This window comes from Sciurus carolinensis, chromosome 1 (assembly GCF_902686445.1).
Source record: "Sciurus carolinensis chromosome 1, mSciCar1.2, whole genome shotgun sequence".
Taxonomy (NCBI): domain Eukaryota; kingdom Metazoa; phylum Chordata; class Mammalia; order Rodentia; family Sciuridae; genus Sciurus; species Sciurus carolinensis.
This window is the reverse complement of record NC_062213.1, coordinates 2,545,486-2,560,346: the sequence shown is the minus strand read 5'-3', so window position 1 is coordinate 2,560,346 and position 14,861 is coordinate 2,545,486. Positions and strand designations below refer to the sequence as shown.

At 61.9% G+C, this 14,861-nt stretch overlaps 1 protein-coding gene across 1 annotated transcript in view; it reads right to left on the bottom strand.

Annotated features, from left to right (window-relative positions):
- Positions 1-513: 513 nt before the first annotated feature.
- The window catches only part of Tsnare1 (t-SNARE domain containing 1), a 117,722-nt gene continuing 103,374 nt past the window's right edge, over positions 514-14,861 (bottom strand). Inside the window, 3 exon segments of the mRNA XM_047562230.1 lie at positions 514-1,548; positions 8,418-8,876; positions 9,585-9,657. Coding sequence (XP_047418186.1) covers positions 956-1,548; positions 8,418-8,876; positions 9,585-9,657 — 1,125 coding nt within the window. The 3' untranslated portion in view covers positions 514-955.

Here is a 14,861-nt window from a genome sequence, read left to right as displayed (position 1 = left end):
AGCATCTGGCTGGCAGGGGCCCTGGTCCAGAGGCCAAAGGACTGTGGGGACAGACAGCCCAGAGGCCATCCACCGTGCCTCCAGCCTGGGCGCTGCCCATCAGCCACAAAGCAGACATGGAGGGCAGCCGTTCTCCCAGGACTTCCTTCTCCACAGGGGGCAGGTGAAGGCCCAGGGCCAGCTCACACTTGTCCTCTCCTGCTTTCCCCCAACAGTCACCCAATCTGTGTGGCTGCAGACTGCCCTGTCTGCTAGGGGCAGGGGAGAGTGTAGCCCACAGAGGGAGCTTTCTCAGAGCCAAAGGGCTAGGAGGACCTGAAAGCAGGGACAAGCTTGGACCTGCTGCCACCAGAGCAGAAGCAGGGTCCCCTTGTTCACCCCCCACCATTACCAGCCGCAGCAGCAGCAGCGGAGTACTGCCCTCTCTATTGTCATTTTGTGCTTATATATGCAAAAGAAATCAACAGGTACAAAATGGTATGCCACCCCAGAGTACCAACTGACGTACGTGTCTGTATATTTATATTTATTTATGTATGACAGATGTAAAGTTAAGGAGAAATAACTCCAGGCTCACAGACGTGGCTCCCTTGGACCAGAATCAAGGCCTCGACCCAGGCCCTCTGAGCCCGTGCAGCTGGCAGGTCCCCATCCCCAGGTCCCTCTGCTGTGGGCCTGCAGAGAGGTGACCTGCGGACAACCAGTCACTGGCCCAGTCGGCTCAAGTGGGAGCTGACAGCAGGAGGCCAGACTCACTGCCACTGTCCTGAACAGACCCTGACCTGGCCCTGAAGCCTGGTGCGGAGGCCGGACCTGCAGGCAGCCACAGCCAGCCAGGGCCAGGGCCAGAAGGGCACCAGGGGAGATGCCCCACACCTTCTCAACCTCCAAGGCTTCCTGCAGTCCTGGGCCTCTGTCCTCTCCCTGGCCTGGTGCAGAAGGGCCCTGGACAGTCCTACAGCTCTTCCTCCACCTTCAGGATCATCCCTGAGAAGACCTCGGGGCCTGGGTGGGTACCCCGAGGACTGTCCTGGGGGACTCCGGCAGTTCCCTGAGTGGGTCCGCCATCAGGCACACTTTCTAGGACGGAGGTGGAGATCTCCCGGGCTGGGCCCACTGCCACCAGCCGCCCCAGGGTCCGGTTGAGGGCCTCGACAGCGTCCGCCAGCCGCTGGCTCTGCTCGGCCAGCCGCTGCAGCAGCAGGTTTTGCTGGGCCATCAGTGCACCCTGCTGCTGCGACCAGGAGGCCAACAGGGCGCCCTGCCGCTGGCCTGAGTCCAGAAGCTGCTGCTCAAACAGGGATGCCTCGGGCTCCACCGACAGGATCCTCACGGGTGCTGGTGCCGAGGAAGGCGGAGAGGGCCCACAGGATCCCGTGGCCGCGGTCCCGGGGGCCTCCGACGCTGGGGAGGCAGGGAGGGAGGGTGAGGGAGTGGATGCACGGAATGCTCCTCGGAAGTCCAGGGGGTCAGGTTCAGGTGGACTGGGCCTCTCTGGGGTCCGCAGGGGCGGCCACAGGCAGCTGGCACCTTCGTCCTCTTCATCAGCTAACAGAGGGAGACGGGGATGTCAGGCTGGCTGGTCACCACCGGGCATGCCAGGCAGGACAGAAGCGGGTGGGAGGCCCTCTGCACTGCGGCCGTTCAGGGGCTAGTCCCCTCCGCGTGAGCACGGCAGCGGTCTCAGGCTGAAGAAGGTGAGTCCGTGAGGCAAAGCACTCACCCCAGCAGTGCTGGCTCTGGATCCACCTGCCGTCTAGCCACCCGGTGGTCTTCCTCTACGGGTACCCCACGTGCTCATGTCTGCTGACCTACACGCCTGCCTTCCACTCGCCCACCCGTCCACCTGTGCGTCTTGTTCCGTCATCCAGGCACCTGCCCACCATGCGCTCATCCCTCCACTTACCCAGTTTGTCTGTCCCTCCACTTCCTGTCACTCTGTCAACCCCCGTCCATCTTTCCTGCTGAGCTTTCTATTCCCTATCCAGGCGACATCTCAGGAGGAAGAGAGCTGAGCTTCCCAGGGAAGAGCCCTGCTGGTGGAATCCGGCAGACCTGAGCTCCCAGACCAGCTCAGCTTGGTCTCCATGGCGGTGTGACACTAAGAAAACCCCTGGCTCTTTAGGCCTCCAATTCCTAATCTGCAGTCTCTCTGGGTGTGGACAGGTCAGCAAAATATCCCTTCCTGATGTGCTTGTGGAAGGGCCATTCCAGTGGGGACAGGACGTTGTGGTGTGGCTTCTGGCAGACCGCCTGCTGGTGCCCCACTCACCCCATCTACTGCGTGGGCAGTTCCTGTTCTGTAGCCTAACTGGGGGGGGCTGGGCCCCCACACCCTCTGGGAACATGGCAGTGAGCTGGTCGGTTGCTGCCACCTCCTCTCCTGCTTCCCCTCCTCGGCCTCCTCCTTGTGGTCACGTCTTCCTCTGCTGCCCCGGCATCCTTCTTGACCAGGTGGTCCTGGGCACTCGTGTCCTCTTGTCATGCAGGACAAGGTCCTCTGTGTGAGAGGGCCTCCTGACACATCGGCCTGCGCGTTCCACCCCAGGAAGGCACCAGCAGCCTCCGGAAGGTGGCTGGGCTGAGGGCTGAGTGGGTCCCAACCTACAGGGAGACCTTCCTCAAGCTGCCCTAGTCTGGCACTCACCAGCCATCACCAAAGGCCATTGCTGGCCATACTGACCTTGAGTCTGATGGTCAAGACAGAAAATGGAGGAGGGCAGCTGTGGCCGGGCCCCACCCCATGCCCTCACACATTCCTGCTGGATGCCAGCCGAGGCCTGCGGCCACCCACCTCAACATGGAGATCAGCCCAGAGCTGCTTGGTGGGCACTCTTTGCCACCTCACCTCTCCCCTTCTCTCAGGCCAGAACTCCTCTCTCCCTGTCTCCCCAAGGCTGCTAAGGGTCTTTGCCAAGCATAAATGATTCCCCAAGTCCCCAGTGAAGTGAGGGCACTGTGGCCGCCGCTCCCTTGTCACAGCCCTCCCACAAGAGTCCAGCGCCTGCAGTGGCCTCTCCTCTGGACCAGCAGACCTTCCCTCTGCTCGGCCTCCAGCAGAGCACATGCTCTCCAGGAAGCCCTCCTGCCTGGCTGACCCTGGGGCCTCTGCATTTCCAGGGTGCCACCACCCGCATGTCGCCACACTGGATGCCCACCTGTCTGGCCCTTAGGACACAGACTGAGGGACAGGCTCTGCTTGTTGGAGCCAGCAGGGACCAAAGGGACACTGTGAGCAAGTGAGCCAGGGGTCTCTGGCTGCTGAGCCCTCCTTCCTGCTGGACTAAGGGCTCCAGCCTGCCTGGTGCAGTCAGGTCCTCCTCACAGTGGTGGGCAGAAGGCCGATGGCAGCCCCCAGGTCTGATCCGCGTCCTGTTCATGTGCAACAGTGGAGATTTACTCTCCCTCCCTAATATCCATCTGCAGCTCTGAGCAGTGGCCCGGGCAGGCACAGCTGGTGAAGGCCTGGCGAGCTCCCGGAAAAGGGCAGAAAGCAGAGCAGGCAGCCCTCCTGGGATGAGGGGGGCCAGGGCCACTCAGGGCAGCACGGCCAGCATGGGTCCCAGGGCACTAGCCTCCTGGGAAGCACACATACCATGGTCACTATAGGGACAGTGTCCCCACACCCCACTGGCCAGCTCCTGCTGTGCCAGGCAGGGAGAGACCTGACCACCACCTTGTACGCCAGGCAGGTGAGGAGTCTGAGGGACAAGGTGGTGGGGAGTCCAATGAGAGGACATGGCGTTGACCCCATGGGTGCCACGCAGACCATGGTTCTGTCCCCTCTTCTCCCCTCCTAATGGCTAGCGCTTGAGCCAGTGACCTGACTCAGAGAAGACCACGGGCTTGTCCCTTCTAGGAACAGGCAGGGCCTGGCCTCCCAGACAGACAGGTGAGGGACAAAGGGACCAAGACTGGGTCAGCCAGCACTGCTGTCCTCAGACCCACTTACCTGGTGCTGGCGGCCCAGCTGGGGGCAGCCTCAACGCTGCTCAATGCTGTCTGCAAGTCAGACAGCAGAAGGCGATCACCAGGTGGAGAGCCAGCGCCTGCACCAGCCAGCACCACCAGAGCCAGCCCCGGGGAGCGGATGGTGGGCAGCGACCCCGAGCTCCTTCCCAGGTGGGCTTCTTGGGAAGCACAGGAAAGGAGGCTCAGCCTCTAAAGGACTGGAAGCTACAGGGATGTGGCTCTGGGCCTCCCTCAAGGGTCGCCCTGGTGTAGACAGGATTCAGCTGTGAGAAGGGTGAGGGCCTGGAGGTGCTCCTTGGGGGAAGCAGACGTCTCAGTGCCCAGGTGGGGGAGAGGAGAGAGGGACAGCCCACTCAGGAGAGAGTGAAGGCAGTGAAGCCACAGCATGGCTGCCTTGGGCAGTCCCCATCTGGTTGTGGCCTCCCCCTCCCAAAGACACGTCCTGCAGTGCCACTCAGAAGACAGGGCTGTGAACGTGGACTCTGGTAGCTGGGTTCCAATGAGCTCATTCAAACAGCAGGGGGCTGGCTGGGGAACAGTGACTTTGGGGAGGCAGGGCCTGGGCCCAGAGGTGCCAGCTGAGTCCTGGCCCAGTCCTGGAGACAGGATTTCAAAGCAGGCAGTGACCAAGAAGTAGTCCCACATGGCGGAAGGCATGCCACATTGTCCTGACCCCACTGGGTAAGCACAGGGCACCGAGGGGCAGCAGGCAGCAGGCAGCAGGCAGCGGGCAGTGGGCAGTGGGCAGCGGGCAACAGGCAGCAGGCAGCAAACACCAGGCCTCCCACACACCAGGAGCTGGGTCTGAGGCCAGGCTCTATTTCCTCCTCCACCCATGGGTAAGAAAGAGGCCACACCAGTGCAGCAGGCAGTGGCCAACAGCCTCGTCCTCCTGAGGCCAGCGGCTGCCAAGGCGCTGTGAGCTCCCCGAGGGAGGGGCAGCGGTTGGGAGGCAGGCCTCCAGAACAGGCGAGGGACCCCATGGTAAACGGTCCCCTGCACGGGAGGCGGAGGCTGTGCCAGAGGGGGCTGTCGAACCACTGCAGCGTGCCACCAGCCCCCCGGGGCCTGCGGAGGACGTCACTCTCAGCCTTCTGCGAGGCTGCTGCTCGACCAGGGAAGGGCACATCTTCTCTGGAGCCCTACCTGAGAAGTCCCCAGGGCCCATGCAGACCTCTGAAGCCCTGGTCACCCCAGCCAGGGGCAGGCAACAGGGCTAAAGGTCTCAAGGACACAGCCCAGTCCCACCTGGGAGTCCCTGGGGGGAGGGCCGCAGGTCTGCCACGCACTCCTCTCTTCCAGGCGTGGCAGGCCGCGGCTGCCCTCGCGCTCCTGGTGTCCTGCCACATCAGAGCAGCCAGAGAAGGAAGCAGGAAGGATGGCCTGAGATTTGCTGTATATGTCTACAGACCTGTGGGGTGGGGTGCCCAGGAGGCCCAGCCAACAGCAGCAGCCCTGCCCTGCACCTGTCACGGGGGGAAGTGGGTACCCAGGGCCAACAGCACACACCACCATACACAGGAAGGCTGCGGAGGCCTGGGCAGCAATGGGCAGGCCATGTCCCCAGCCTTATCCCAGGCCATAACCTTTCTCTACTTTAGGACCACACCCAGCCCAGGCAGCACCCTGCTCTGGACCTACCTCGGACAAAGCCTGAGGCTGCGTTGCACTGTGTGCCGACTCTGGGGACACTGAGCCCCAACTCTGACCATGGCATGCTCCCTGGATGCACGGGCAATGCCCACAGCCAAGGCCCACCCTCAGTGCTCCAAGGGCTCTGGGCACTCCACAAACTCACAGTCCTACCCCTGGGGCATCAGACAACCAGACACCCAGCTTTGCACCAGCAGCCTCCTCCTCAGCCCGAGGGTTTGCCTGACAGGCATCCTGCAAGGTCCTGTCACATGGTGATGTTCAGAGAATGCAGGAGGGGTGTCCCCAGAGCCACGTGGGGACAATGACCAGGCAGCTTGCTGACAGCTCATCAGTCTGGGCCAGAACCCTCCCTTGCCTTGAAGGCTGTGGGTCCACCAGGTGAGCCCATCAGCCAGAGCCTCAGGGCACCCTCCTGTCTCCCCAAACATGGCGCTGCTTGGTGGGAGCTGCCTCAGAGCCTCTGGAAACCCAAAGTTGTGCAGGTCTCCAGGAGCTAAAGAAGACGGCACCCCTCCCTGGACACACACTGAGCCCGAGGCACGCTGGGCAGCCTCAGAGCACAGGAACCTGTGGAAAAAGCCGTGCACTCTGCAGCCCACTGTCTCCAGGCCCCCAGGCCTGGCCCTGCCTGAGTTCCAAGCTGGTACTGATCCAGGGACCCCCACCACACTGCTGGCTCTGCAGCTACTCCCTCACTTCCTGCCTCAGTGCCCACCAGGGCAAGTCTGCCCCCCCATGGTCAATCAACAGGCAACAGGGGCTGTCAGCACAGACAGGCCATCTCACAAGAGGTTCCTGGGCACCGGAGAAGCGTTGGTTGAGTTCTCCTAACAGGTAAGACCAGGGCTGCAAGGCCCTAGAGGCTGCAGCTGATCTACCAGGGATGGGCAGCCTGGCTGGGCCTCACCCAGGGGAGGGATGCAGAGGAACACTCCTGAGTTCCTACTGCCCTCCAGGTTGGGGATTTGCAGAAAGGACCTGAACACCCAGGCCCCACACTGCTCGCCCTTGCCTGAAGCACCCAAATCTGCCACAGGACCACAGCTGCAGACCTCTGCCTTAAAAGAGAAGGCATGTGGCTTCCCTGGGGGTGCTCATGGCCCCACACCCCTGGCCTCCCCAGGCCTGAGCATCAGGACCTGCAGATCCTCCCCCGCCCGTGCTGAGGCCCAGCACGAGGCCCACGGTGTGGCCCATGCTGGACCCACACGTCTCCCAGACAGCCCAGGCCTGGCCTTGCCCACACGTCCCAGCTGCAGGCAGCATGGCAGACAAGGAGCAGAGCAGGGAAGGGGACACAGTTCCACCAGGTCCGCCTGCTTGTCTGCTCCCAGCCCTCAGGAGAGGACGGGTCCTACTCCTGGGCTTCATCCCCCAAATCCTTTCGGCAGTTTGCCAGGAGGAGAGAGCCCAGCGGGCTTGGCTCTGAGGCAGGGTGAGGAGGGGGGCAGCCGAGAGGCAGTGGCGGCACCTGCGCCTGCACCACAGGGGGTCCGAGCAGTGAGGGCTGCGGGGCAGCCCACAGACACATCCTGAGAGGCCAAGAGCACCAGGTTTTGGGAAGGTCCCGCAGAGGAGGGCATGCAAGCCTGCTTCCCCAGGCCCAAGAGCAAGGCAGGGGTAGGACAGTGGAGGCACTGGGCCTGGGCTCCTCCCTGGTTTTGGCCAAATTCTATAGCAGCATCAAGCAACAGAGGCCAGCTCTTATGCCAAAAGTCACGACTAAGGTTAGCAGCCAGAGGTGGCTCCAGCCAGGCAGCCTGCACCTGCTGGGTAGCCTGCCATGTGACAGCATCAACCCCAGGCACTGTCCACTCCAGGGCCGGGCCTGGCTCGGAGGAGGGAGCACTGCGGCGAAGCCCTCCTTCCTCCCAGTCAGTCTCATCTTCAAAGCCTGTGACCACCCAAGCTTCCGCCCTGCTTGGGGACAGGTATCTCCCTGCTGGGCTATTCTGGTTCTAAAACTCGGTGGCCTGAAAACAGCCACTGCCCTGGCCTCTGAGAAGGCAGAGTGGATATGACGGCCACGCCATGGTCTGGGGCAGAAGGGGCCTCCCAGCCACAGCGCAGCAGATGAGGCAGACACGCAGACAGAAGCAGGACCCTGGAGACTATGCCTGGGTCGTGGACCAGGCTGCTCAGCCAGGGCCCCAGACCTCAGAGGTCTCTGCACCTCCCTCGATGTGCAGGGTAGGGCTGTAGGCCCCATCGACCATGCCCACGTCTCTGGGGCATCGTGGTCCGCGTCTCTGCAGACTGACAGGGAAACGGGCCCAGTGTCCTGTGGAGATGTCAGGGAAGGGACAGAGGCACTCGGTTCCTTCTGGCTGTGGCTCAAGGTAGCAGCTGTCATGGAGCCCTGAGCCCAGCAGCAGGTCTGAGCTCCCCGTGCTGCTGCTGCCCGTGGTGGTGACGATGGCACTGGCCCCCAGGCCACATGAGACCCAGGGGCTTTGAGTACCTTTAGTTTTTGTGATGGATTTCAGGGTCCCCCTGCTGTACTATGTCAAGGTGGGGGCAAGCCCAGGTGGACCCTGAGCTCAGGGCCACCAGCATGGACCTGACTCTGCTCTGACTCCTCCACTCCCAAGATGGGCAGGCCCCTGCCTGGGCCTGAGCCTTGGTTCCAATCCAAGAGCAGAGAGGACAAGGGGTGGTGAGCTGTCTCCATGGGCCTCCAGCTCTTCCCAGAGTCTTGTTCTTTGGGGGCTGCGCACCAGAAGCCAGCCAGCTCACTGGCCCAGGTCAGGCCAGGCCAGGGGCAGGCTGTGGGGGAAGGGCCCACTTACTTGGCAGGGACTCAACTGCCAGGCTCTTGCCTTCGGGGGTTGGGGTCGAGAAGGTCTCAGCTACCATGTGCTCCACAGGTGTGAGGATCAGCCCAGGGCCCGGGCTCTCTGCCAGTTTCTTGCGTACGGCACCTCGTAGGTCTCTCCATTTGTGCTTGAGATCACCCAGGTCGCGACGGCAGTAGCCCAGCGCATTCACAGCCTGCAGGATCCTGCTCCACACACGGTGCTTCCAGGCAGGTGTGCCCTGCAGAGCCCCGAAGAGCAGTGGGTAGTGGCGTGCCACCCTCCGTACCAGCACCTCTGTCTCCTGGGGACTGAAGTTTGGTTTGCGTGTCTTGGTACGGGAGTGGCTGCTGGGCCGCAGGGGTGTGGTGCCCAGCCCCACCCCTGGTAGCAGGGCCGCCTCTGCTGGCTCAGGGGTGATGTGTCGGCTTGTGGCCTTCCTGCTGCTGGACCCTGGAAAGGCACCAGAGGCTGAGCGCTGGGCACTGTGGGCAGCATGCCACCAGGCCTGTGGTCCTGGTCCTCACAGGTCCCCACATCAGTGTCCTGCACATAGGTGGCCCACACCCACCAGCTGGGTTCCTGGCAACTCTGCCCATGTACAGATCAGCCCTGGCCTGTCCTTCTCCCACTGTGAGATAGCACTCCCATGGTCCATCCTGGGAACTGGGCAGCCTTGGGGTGGGTAAGTCATTGTGCACACTCTGTGCCCTGACGTCAGCCCCAGGTGGCAGTGGATGGAGTGGCCACTTTGGAAGCAGATGGGCCAGGGGAAAGGAGGATGGACGGAGGAGGTTCTGGGAGGGGTGATGAGGCAGCTCAGCAAGCGCCATGCCCAGAGTGGCCCTGCTGGAAGCCCAGTCTCTGGAGGGGTGCTGCCCAGGAGCAGCATGAGGGGCAGCGGCCAGGCTCAGGCTCCTGGCTCAGGCCTCCACCCTCCTGGGAGAGGCAGAGTTCCAGGGAAGGGTGCTGGGCCCACCCAGCTTGGGGCTCACACTCCTCCTTAGCTGCAGGCCACTACCAGGCACAGGCCTGGAAGAGGCGATGGCTGTCCGGGGATGGAGGCAACAGATGAGCAAGTGCAGGCTCTGGGACCTGGAGGGCAACGAGCTGAGGGGACCAGCTGGGGCTACATGGCTTGAGGGTGGAGTGGGTACCCACCAACGGTATCTCCTTGCTCCGATGCCATGGAGGCCAAGTCCTTGATGATCTGATTCACGTCCAGCAAATCACTCTGAGGAAACAGGATGGAGCCGTGTTAGGGGCAAGGTGCTGTAGGCACAGAGACTGAGTGCACCAGGGTGGGGAGAGAGCCTTGGGCCACTCAGGGGACTAGAGACTAGCTGGTCTGCCCTCTTCCTGTCCGAGGAGCAACCAGGACCAGAATGGTAGGTTCAGGCCCAGGGCTGCCCCAGGTCAGAGGTGGGGCAGAGTCTGGATGCTTAGCTGTCTTGCTTTCAGGCCAAGCCCCAGGCTCTCCAGCACCCCCGTGCCTCGGGCTCCTCAATGCATGCAGAAGCACCAGGGTCTGCCTGGGCACTATGGTCTAAGGTAAGACATCCTGTCCCCACCACTGGTGGAAGCCTGGTGGGAGTAGGCCCGAGTCCAGAGCAGAGCGCTCTGGCCATGCTACCTGCAGAGCTGCATGCTACAGCTATCCATCCCCACTCACCGGGGACAGAGCACCCCTGCCCCTCTGTGTGCCAGCATCAAGGAGCCAGCACACAGGGGCTGCTCAGCAAATTTGCAAGGAGTGGGATGTTTAATAGGGGCGAGTGGGCAGGTGGCAGGTGGCAGCCCGCTGACAGCCATGCGCCGAGTGGCCCCACGAAGCAGCCAGCAGGCTGAGGAGCTGATGCTGGGCCTGAGGACCCGGCCCTCCATGCTGCACGCTACGTGGCCTCTTGCCTCCTTCACTCTGTCCAGCTCCACCCCAACTTCTGCCCAGCAAAGTGGCCGTGATGATCATAAGGCCCATGGCCACACTTCCATGACCATTTACATGGGGGCTGTGCAGAGAAGGGTGAGCAGGCCACCTTTGTAGCTGGCACCAACCACAAAAGAAGTACCAGCCTCAATGGACAGGGAGGGGATGGGGACTCAAGAGGCCCTGGATCACCCTGGCCTCTCAGGGGAGGAATTCTGTCCCGTGTCCACTCCTGCCTCTCCTGACTGACACCCGCATGCAGGACAGTTTCTCCTCTGGCCAGTTTTGAGACCCTGGGCAGACCCCTCAGAGCCAGGCCTGCTCACAAAGCCAGCACAGGCACCAGCCGTGCCAAGCCTCACCCAGTGACTGGCACGTGGCTGGGTTTACGTTCAGGCCAGGGGAAGCTCCTCATGCCTGCTGAGATGGCAGGAAGGGTGACCTGGCCCCCCACCCCGCACGCCCACCCACTCTGCAGTTCATTCTGCAGCCAGGATTGATTTCCACAAGGGTCATTTCACCCCACTGAAAATATTACAGGGAAATTCATTTTCTTTTTAGGAGTGTTCTGGGAAATGAAGCAATTAGCATGATCTTAAACCGACATGTACTATCAATTGCAATTCAATTACTGGGCTTAAATATGGAGCAGGGGCGGGTGGTAGCTCTGGGAATGGCCACGGCCGGGAAGGTGCTGCAGAGCATGGGGCCCGAGGTTCTGGGCTCAGCTAGTGTGCCTATGGCAGCCCAGCAGGTCCAGCAGCAGAAGGACGATGGTGCTGGTAGCCCCAGGCCCAGCCAGTTTCTAGGAATCTCATTACAACCACTTGCTCTGGGAATGGATCCCTGGCTGTGGCTGCAGCCTAGGATGGAGACCTCAAGATCACTGTCTGGATCAGTCTCAGACTGACCCCACCTCCACAGACTTCCAGTTACTGACCCAACTCTGCCAAAGAGCAGGCACTGACCCCACCAAGCACCAGGCTTGGCTCTGGTCACTTCCCATGCCAAATCCAGTGCCCTGAGCCCAGCCTTGGCTGCACTGGGACAGACCCCTAAGGCCTTTCTAAGGGCTTCACAGGCAGCAATCCATACGTCTCCCCACCATGCAGTTCACTCATTAATGTCTACTTCACAGACAGGCGGCTTACAAGGACACAGCTATGAAATGCTAGCACCCCACCGCAAGCCAGCCCCGCCCCAGGTGACCGTGTACACATCAGGTCGCACCCCAGGACGTCCCAGGGTGCAGGTGCCTGCACGGATGGGCTGAACGTGTCACACGCCTTCCTGCCCGTGAGCAGAAGCAGCGGAGCCACTGCTCTCATGGTGCTGCCCTGTGCCGGCAGGAAGTGTGGCTCGGGGTCCCTGCCCAGCCTACTGGTCACCGCCTCAGTGAGAGGACATGGAGAAAATTAGGGGGCAGGGAGGAGAATCGTCTGCAGGACCACAAGCCTAGGGATCCCGTGGCCCAGGAGCCCCAGGCTCCCGGCAGGTGGAAGCAGAGCAGTTCCTTCCCCAGAGCCCAGCCTGCTGTCTGCTCACACACACACTTACGCCACGAGATGTCCTCTGCTTGGGGCAGCACTGACTCCTCCAGCGGGGGACAGACTTGGATGTCCCCACATCCAACCCCTGACGTGCCAATAGGGCACAATGGCTTTCGCTCAGGGCCTTGGGGAACCAACGTGGAGGTGGGCGGCTGAGGCTGCTCTCAGTTCACGGCGGAGGAGCTGCAGCTGCTGGGGCTGTGCGGGCCTTCTCCACAGCTTGGTTCCTCTCGGCTGTGCCTAAGGCCGGCTGCCGCTGCCTGGCCACCTTCTGTCCATCATGGGTTGTGAGTGCTCCAGCCAGCTCCCCGCAGACCTGGCTAACCACACCACAATACCCATCAGGGCCCCAGCAAGTTCTGTCACAGAGGACAGAGGAGCTGGCAGAGCAAGGGACTCAGCAGAAAAGGACACAGAGAACAGGGACAACTGTCACTGGGATGAGCTCGGACTCACAAAAAGTTAACTTGTGCCACGGCTAGTGTGGGGGACGCACGCAGAATCCCAGGCTAGCAGGGGATGAACACAGACTGCAAGGAGGCAGGGGCTTCCAGGGGAGCGACGAGACTGTCCACAGAAGGGCTCTGGCCTCCTGCGTCAGGACCACCTTGCAGGTGTTCCCACCCTCCGACCTGGAATCTCACGCCAGCTTTCACAGAAGACTCCTCCTCTTTACGACGAGGCTCTGCCACCACCGACCCCCTGCACTGCTCAGCAGGCGGAGCAGCAGTTCCTCGGCCCTGGCCTCCCTGTGGACCTGCTCACCCTGCTCAGACCCGGATCGCTCCTTCCGCAGGGCGCACTGAGTAATGAACATCAACCATCTTGGACAAAAGGAGGCCGAGACCTGAACAAAAGAAACCTGGGGTCAAGAAGCCCCTCACCTCGAGTTCCACAAAAGGCTGCGCAGAAAACCGCTCTCCCCACAGGGAGCAGGCCTGGACCTGCCTCAGGGTGCACAGGCAGGGCATGGTGAGCCTGCGGTCACAGACCCCCTCCTGTCCCTTGTCCCCACTTGATGTCCCCAACAGAGGCCACTTCTGGGAAGCCAGGACACAGCCCATGCTGAGGGGGTCTCCTGGTGCTACACAGAGCACAGGCAGGCCCAGCCACACCAGCTCAAGGGAGCCCCATCTGGCCTCCAGGGTGCTCAGGAGTAGGCCACTGTCCCTGGAGACAAGCCCTGTGGCCCTGGGTGCCGGGGGCTGGTCCTTCCTGTCCCAAGGCCCCAGGCCCCTGCAGGAGCTCCCGCAGGAGGCTGAGCATTGCTTTCATCCCTTCCCCTGAGCACGACACTGGCTTCCCCGATGCGTCTCCCTCATCCAGTACCCAGTGCTGGTGTGCAAAATGGAGGGATGAGGAGACCAGATGGACCTGCAGTGGCAGCAGAACTAGGCAGGTGGAGCCTGGACCATGTGTCTGGAGTGGGGCCACCGTGAGAGCATGGTGCAGGGGGATCCAAGGCAGGCGGCTGGCCCAGAAGGGTATGCCCCTGGTCACCACTGCCACATGGGCATTGGGTACTGGGCACCCAGGCAGGCCTCAGATTCCACCGAGACCTAACCCCCAGGCACACCTGCAGGATACACCGGACTCCACCTGGAACCACTGGAGGCATCCCAGGCAGAAGCCTGCCTGAGTCCTGGAGTGACAAGTCAACACGGGGCCCAAGGACAAGGGCCTGCAAGCCTGACACCCTCTCCCCTGATCAGGCGCTGCCCAGGACGGAGCCCTCTGGGCATCAAGCAGCCCCAGCTGCAGCATTCAAGGCCCGGGCGCTGCAGTCGCACACCTGGCACGGGCAGCTGGAGAGCAGGAGGGCAGGAGGGCGCGGGCAGCTGCAGAGCTTAGATCAAGCACTTGTTTTTCTGATTGCCTCTGAAATGCTCTCACACAATCTTTCCCTCTCACTGCCACTGTTGACGACCCCGCAGACATAAAACCGCAGCGTGTGTGTGTTTGTACAGGCACACACATGTGCTGTTTCCCTTGAAGAAGAGGAACCACCACACACTTTGTTCAATCACAAACTCTCTTCTTACAATTAGGATCTTGGCGACCATCTACCTACAAGGGCAACTGTTCCGAGTGATGAAATAGCCAAATTTTACTTATTTGTTTATCCCCCATTTACAGTTTGTAGAAGACACCCCAATCACAGCTCTGCCATGAGCTGGTGTGCCAGGCCCAGGGGAGGGCAGTCGGGCTCCGCCTGAGCCTCCACGCGGTCTTACCTGGTCCTCTGCCCCCCGTGCCTGCCGGGTAGCCATGGCGACCCGCAGCTGGCCTGCTGGGCGCCTGCACCTGGGCTGGATGACAGGACTGCCTGGGCACTCCAGCAGGTGAGACGGGCATGGTGAGGGAACCAACACTGCCGCGTCTGGCCAAAGGGCGGAGCTCAGTGAGCTGGACAGTGCCCACAGGCCTGCAGCACGTGGGCAGGGGCTCAGGGCCATGAGTCCATCTCATTCAATCTCACGGCCCGCGATGGGTAACGGCTTGCTGCCCTCCAGACTGGCGCAGCACCTGTGGTCAGGGGTTAAGTCACTGTCTCAGGGGCAGCTGGCCTCGGGGGCTAGTTCTTGGCACCGTGGCTCAAACCTGGTCATGTCATCCTCATCTGAAATCGGACTAACCAAGAGGCAGCTGCAAAAGCATCACAGCTGGAACAGCGCAGCTCTGAAGCCAGACCAACTGGCCTCGAGTCACGTGAGCTCATCCACACGTGAGCCTCTGCTTCACCTCTGCTAACCTCCGCACCTGCACACCCCACAGGCCTTCATGTGAGCTGAGGGGATGTCAACAGCAGCAGCAGCACCGGTTCCCAAGGCCCACAGACCCGTCACTCCCCACCTGGCCCTCAGACCTCCACCCACCTGCCTGTTTCCTCAACAGTCACGGGGCACCCAAGGCGTCAGATCCTCTGCCGTGCCAGGAATACAGGAACTAGAAAGAACCAAA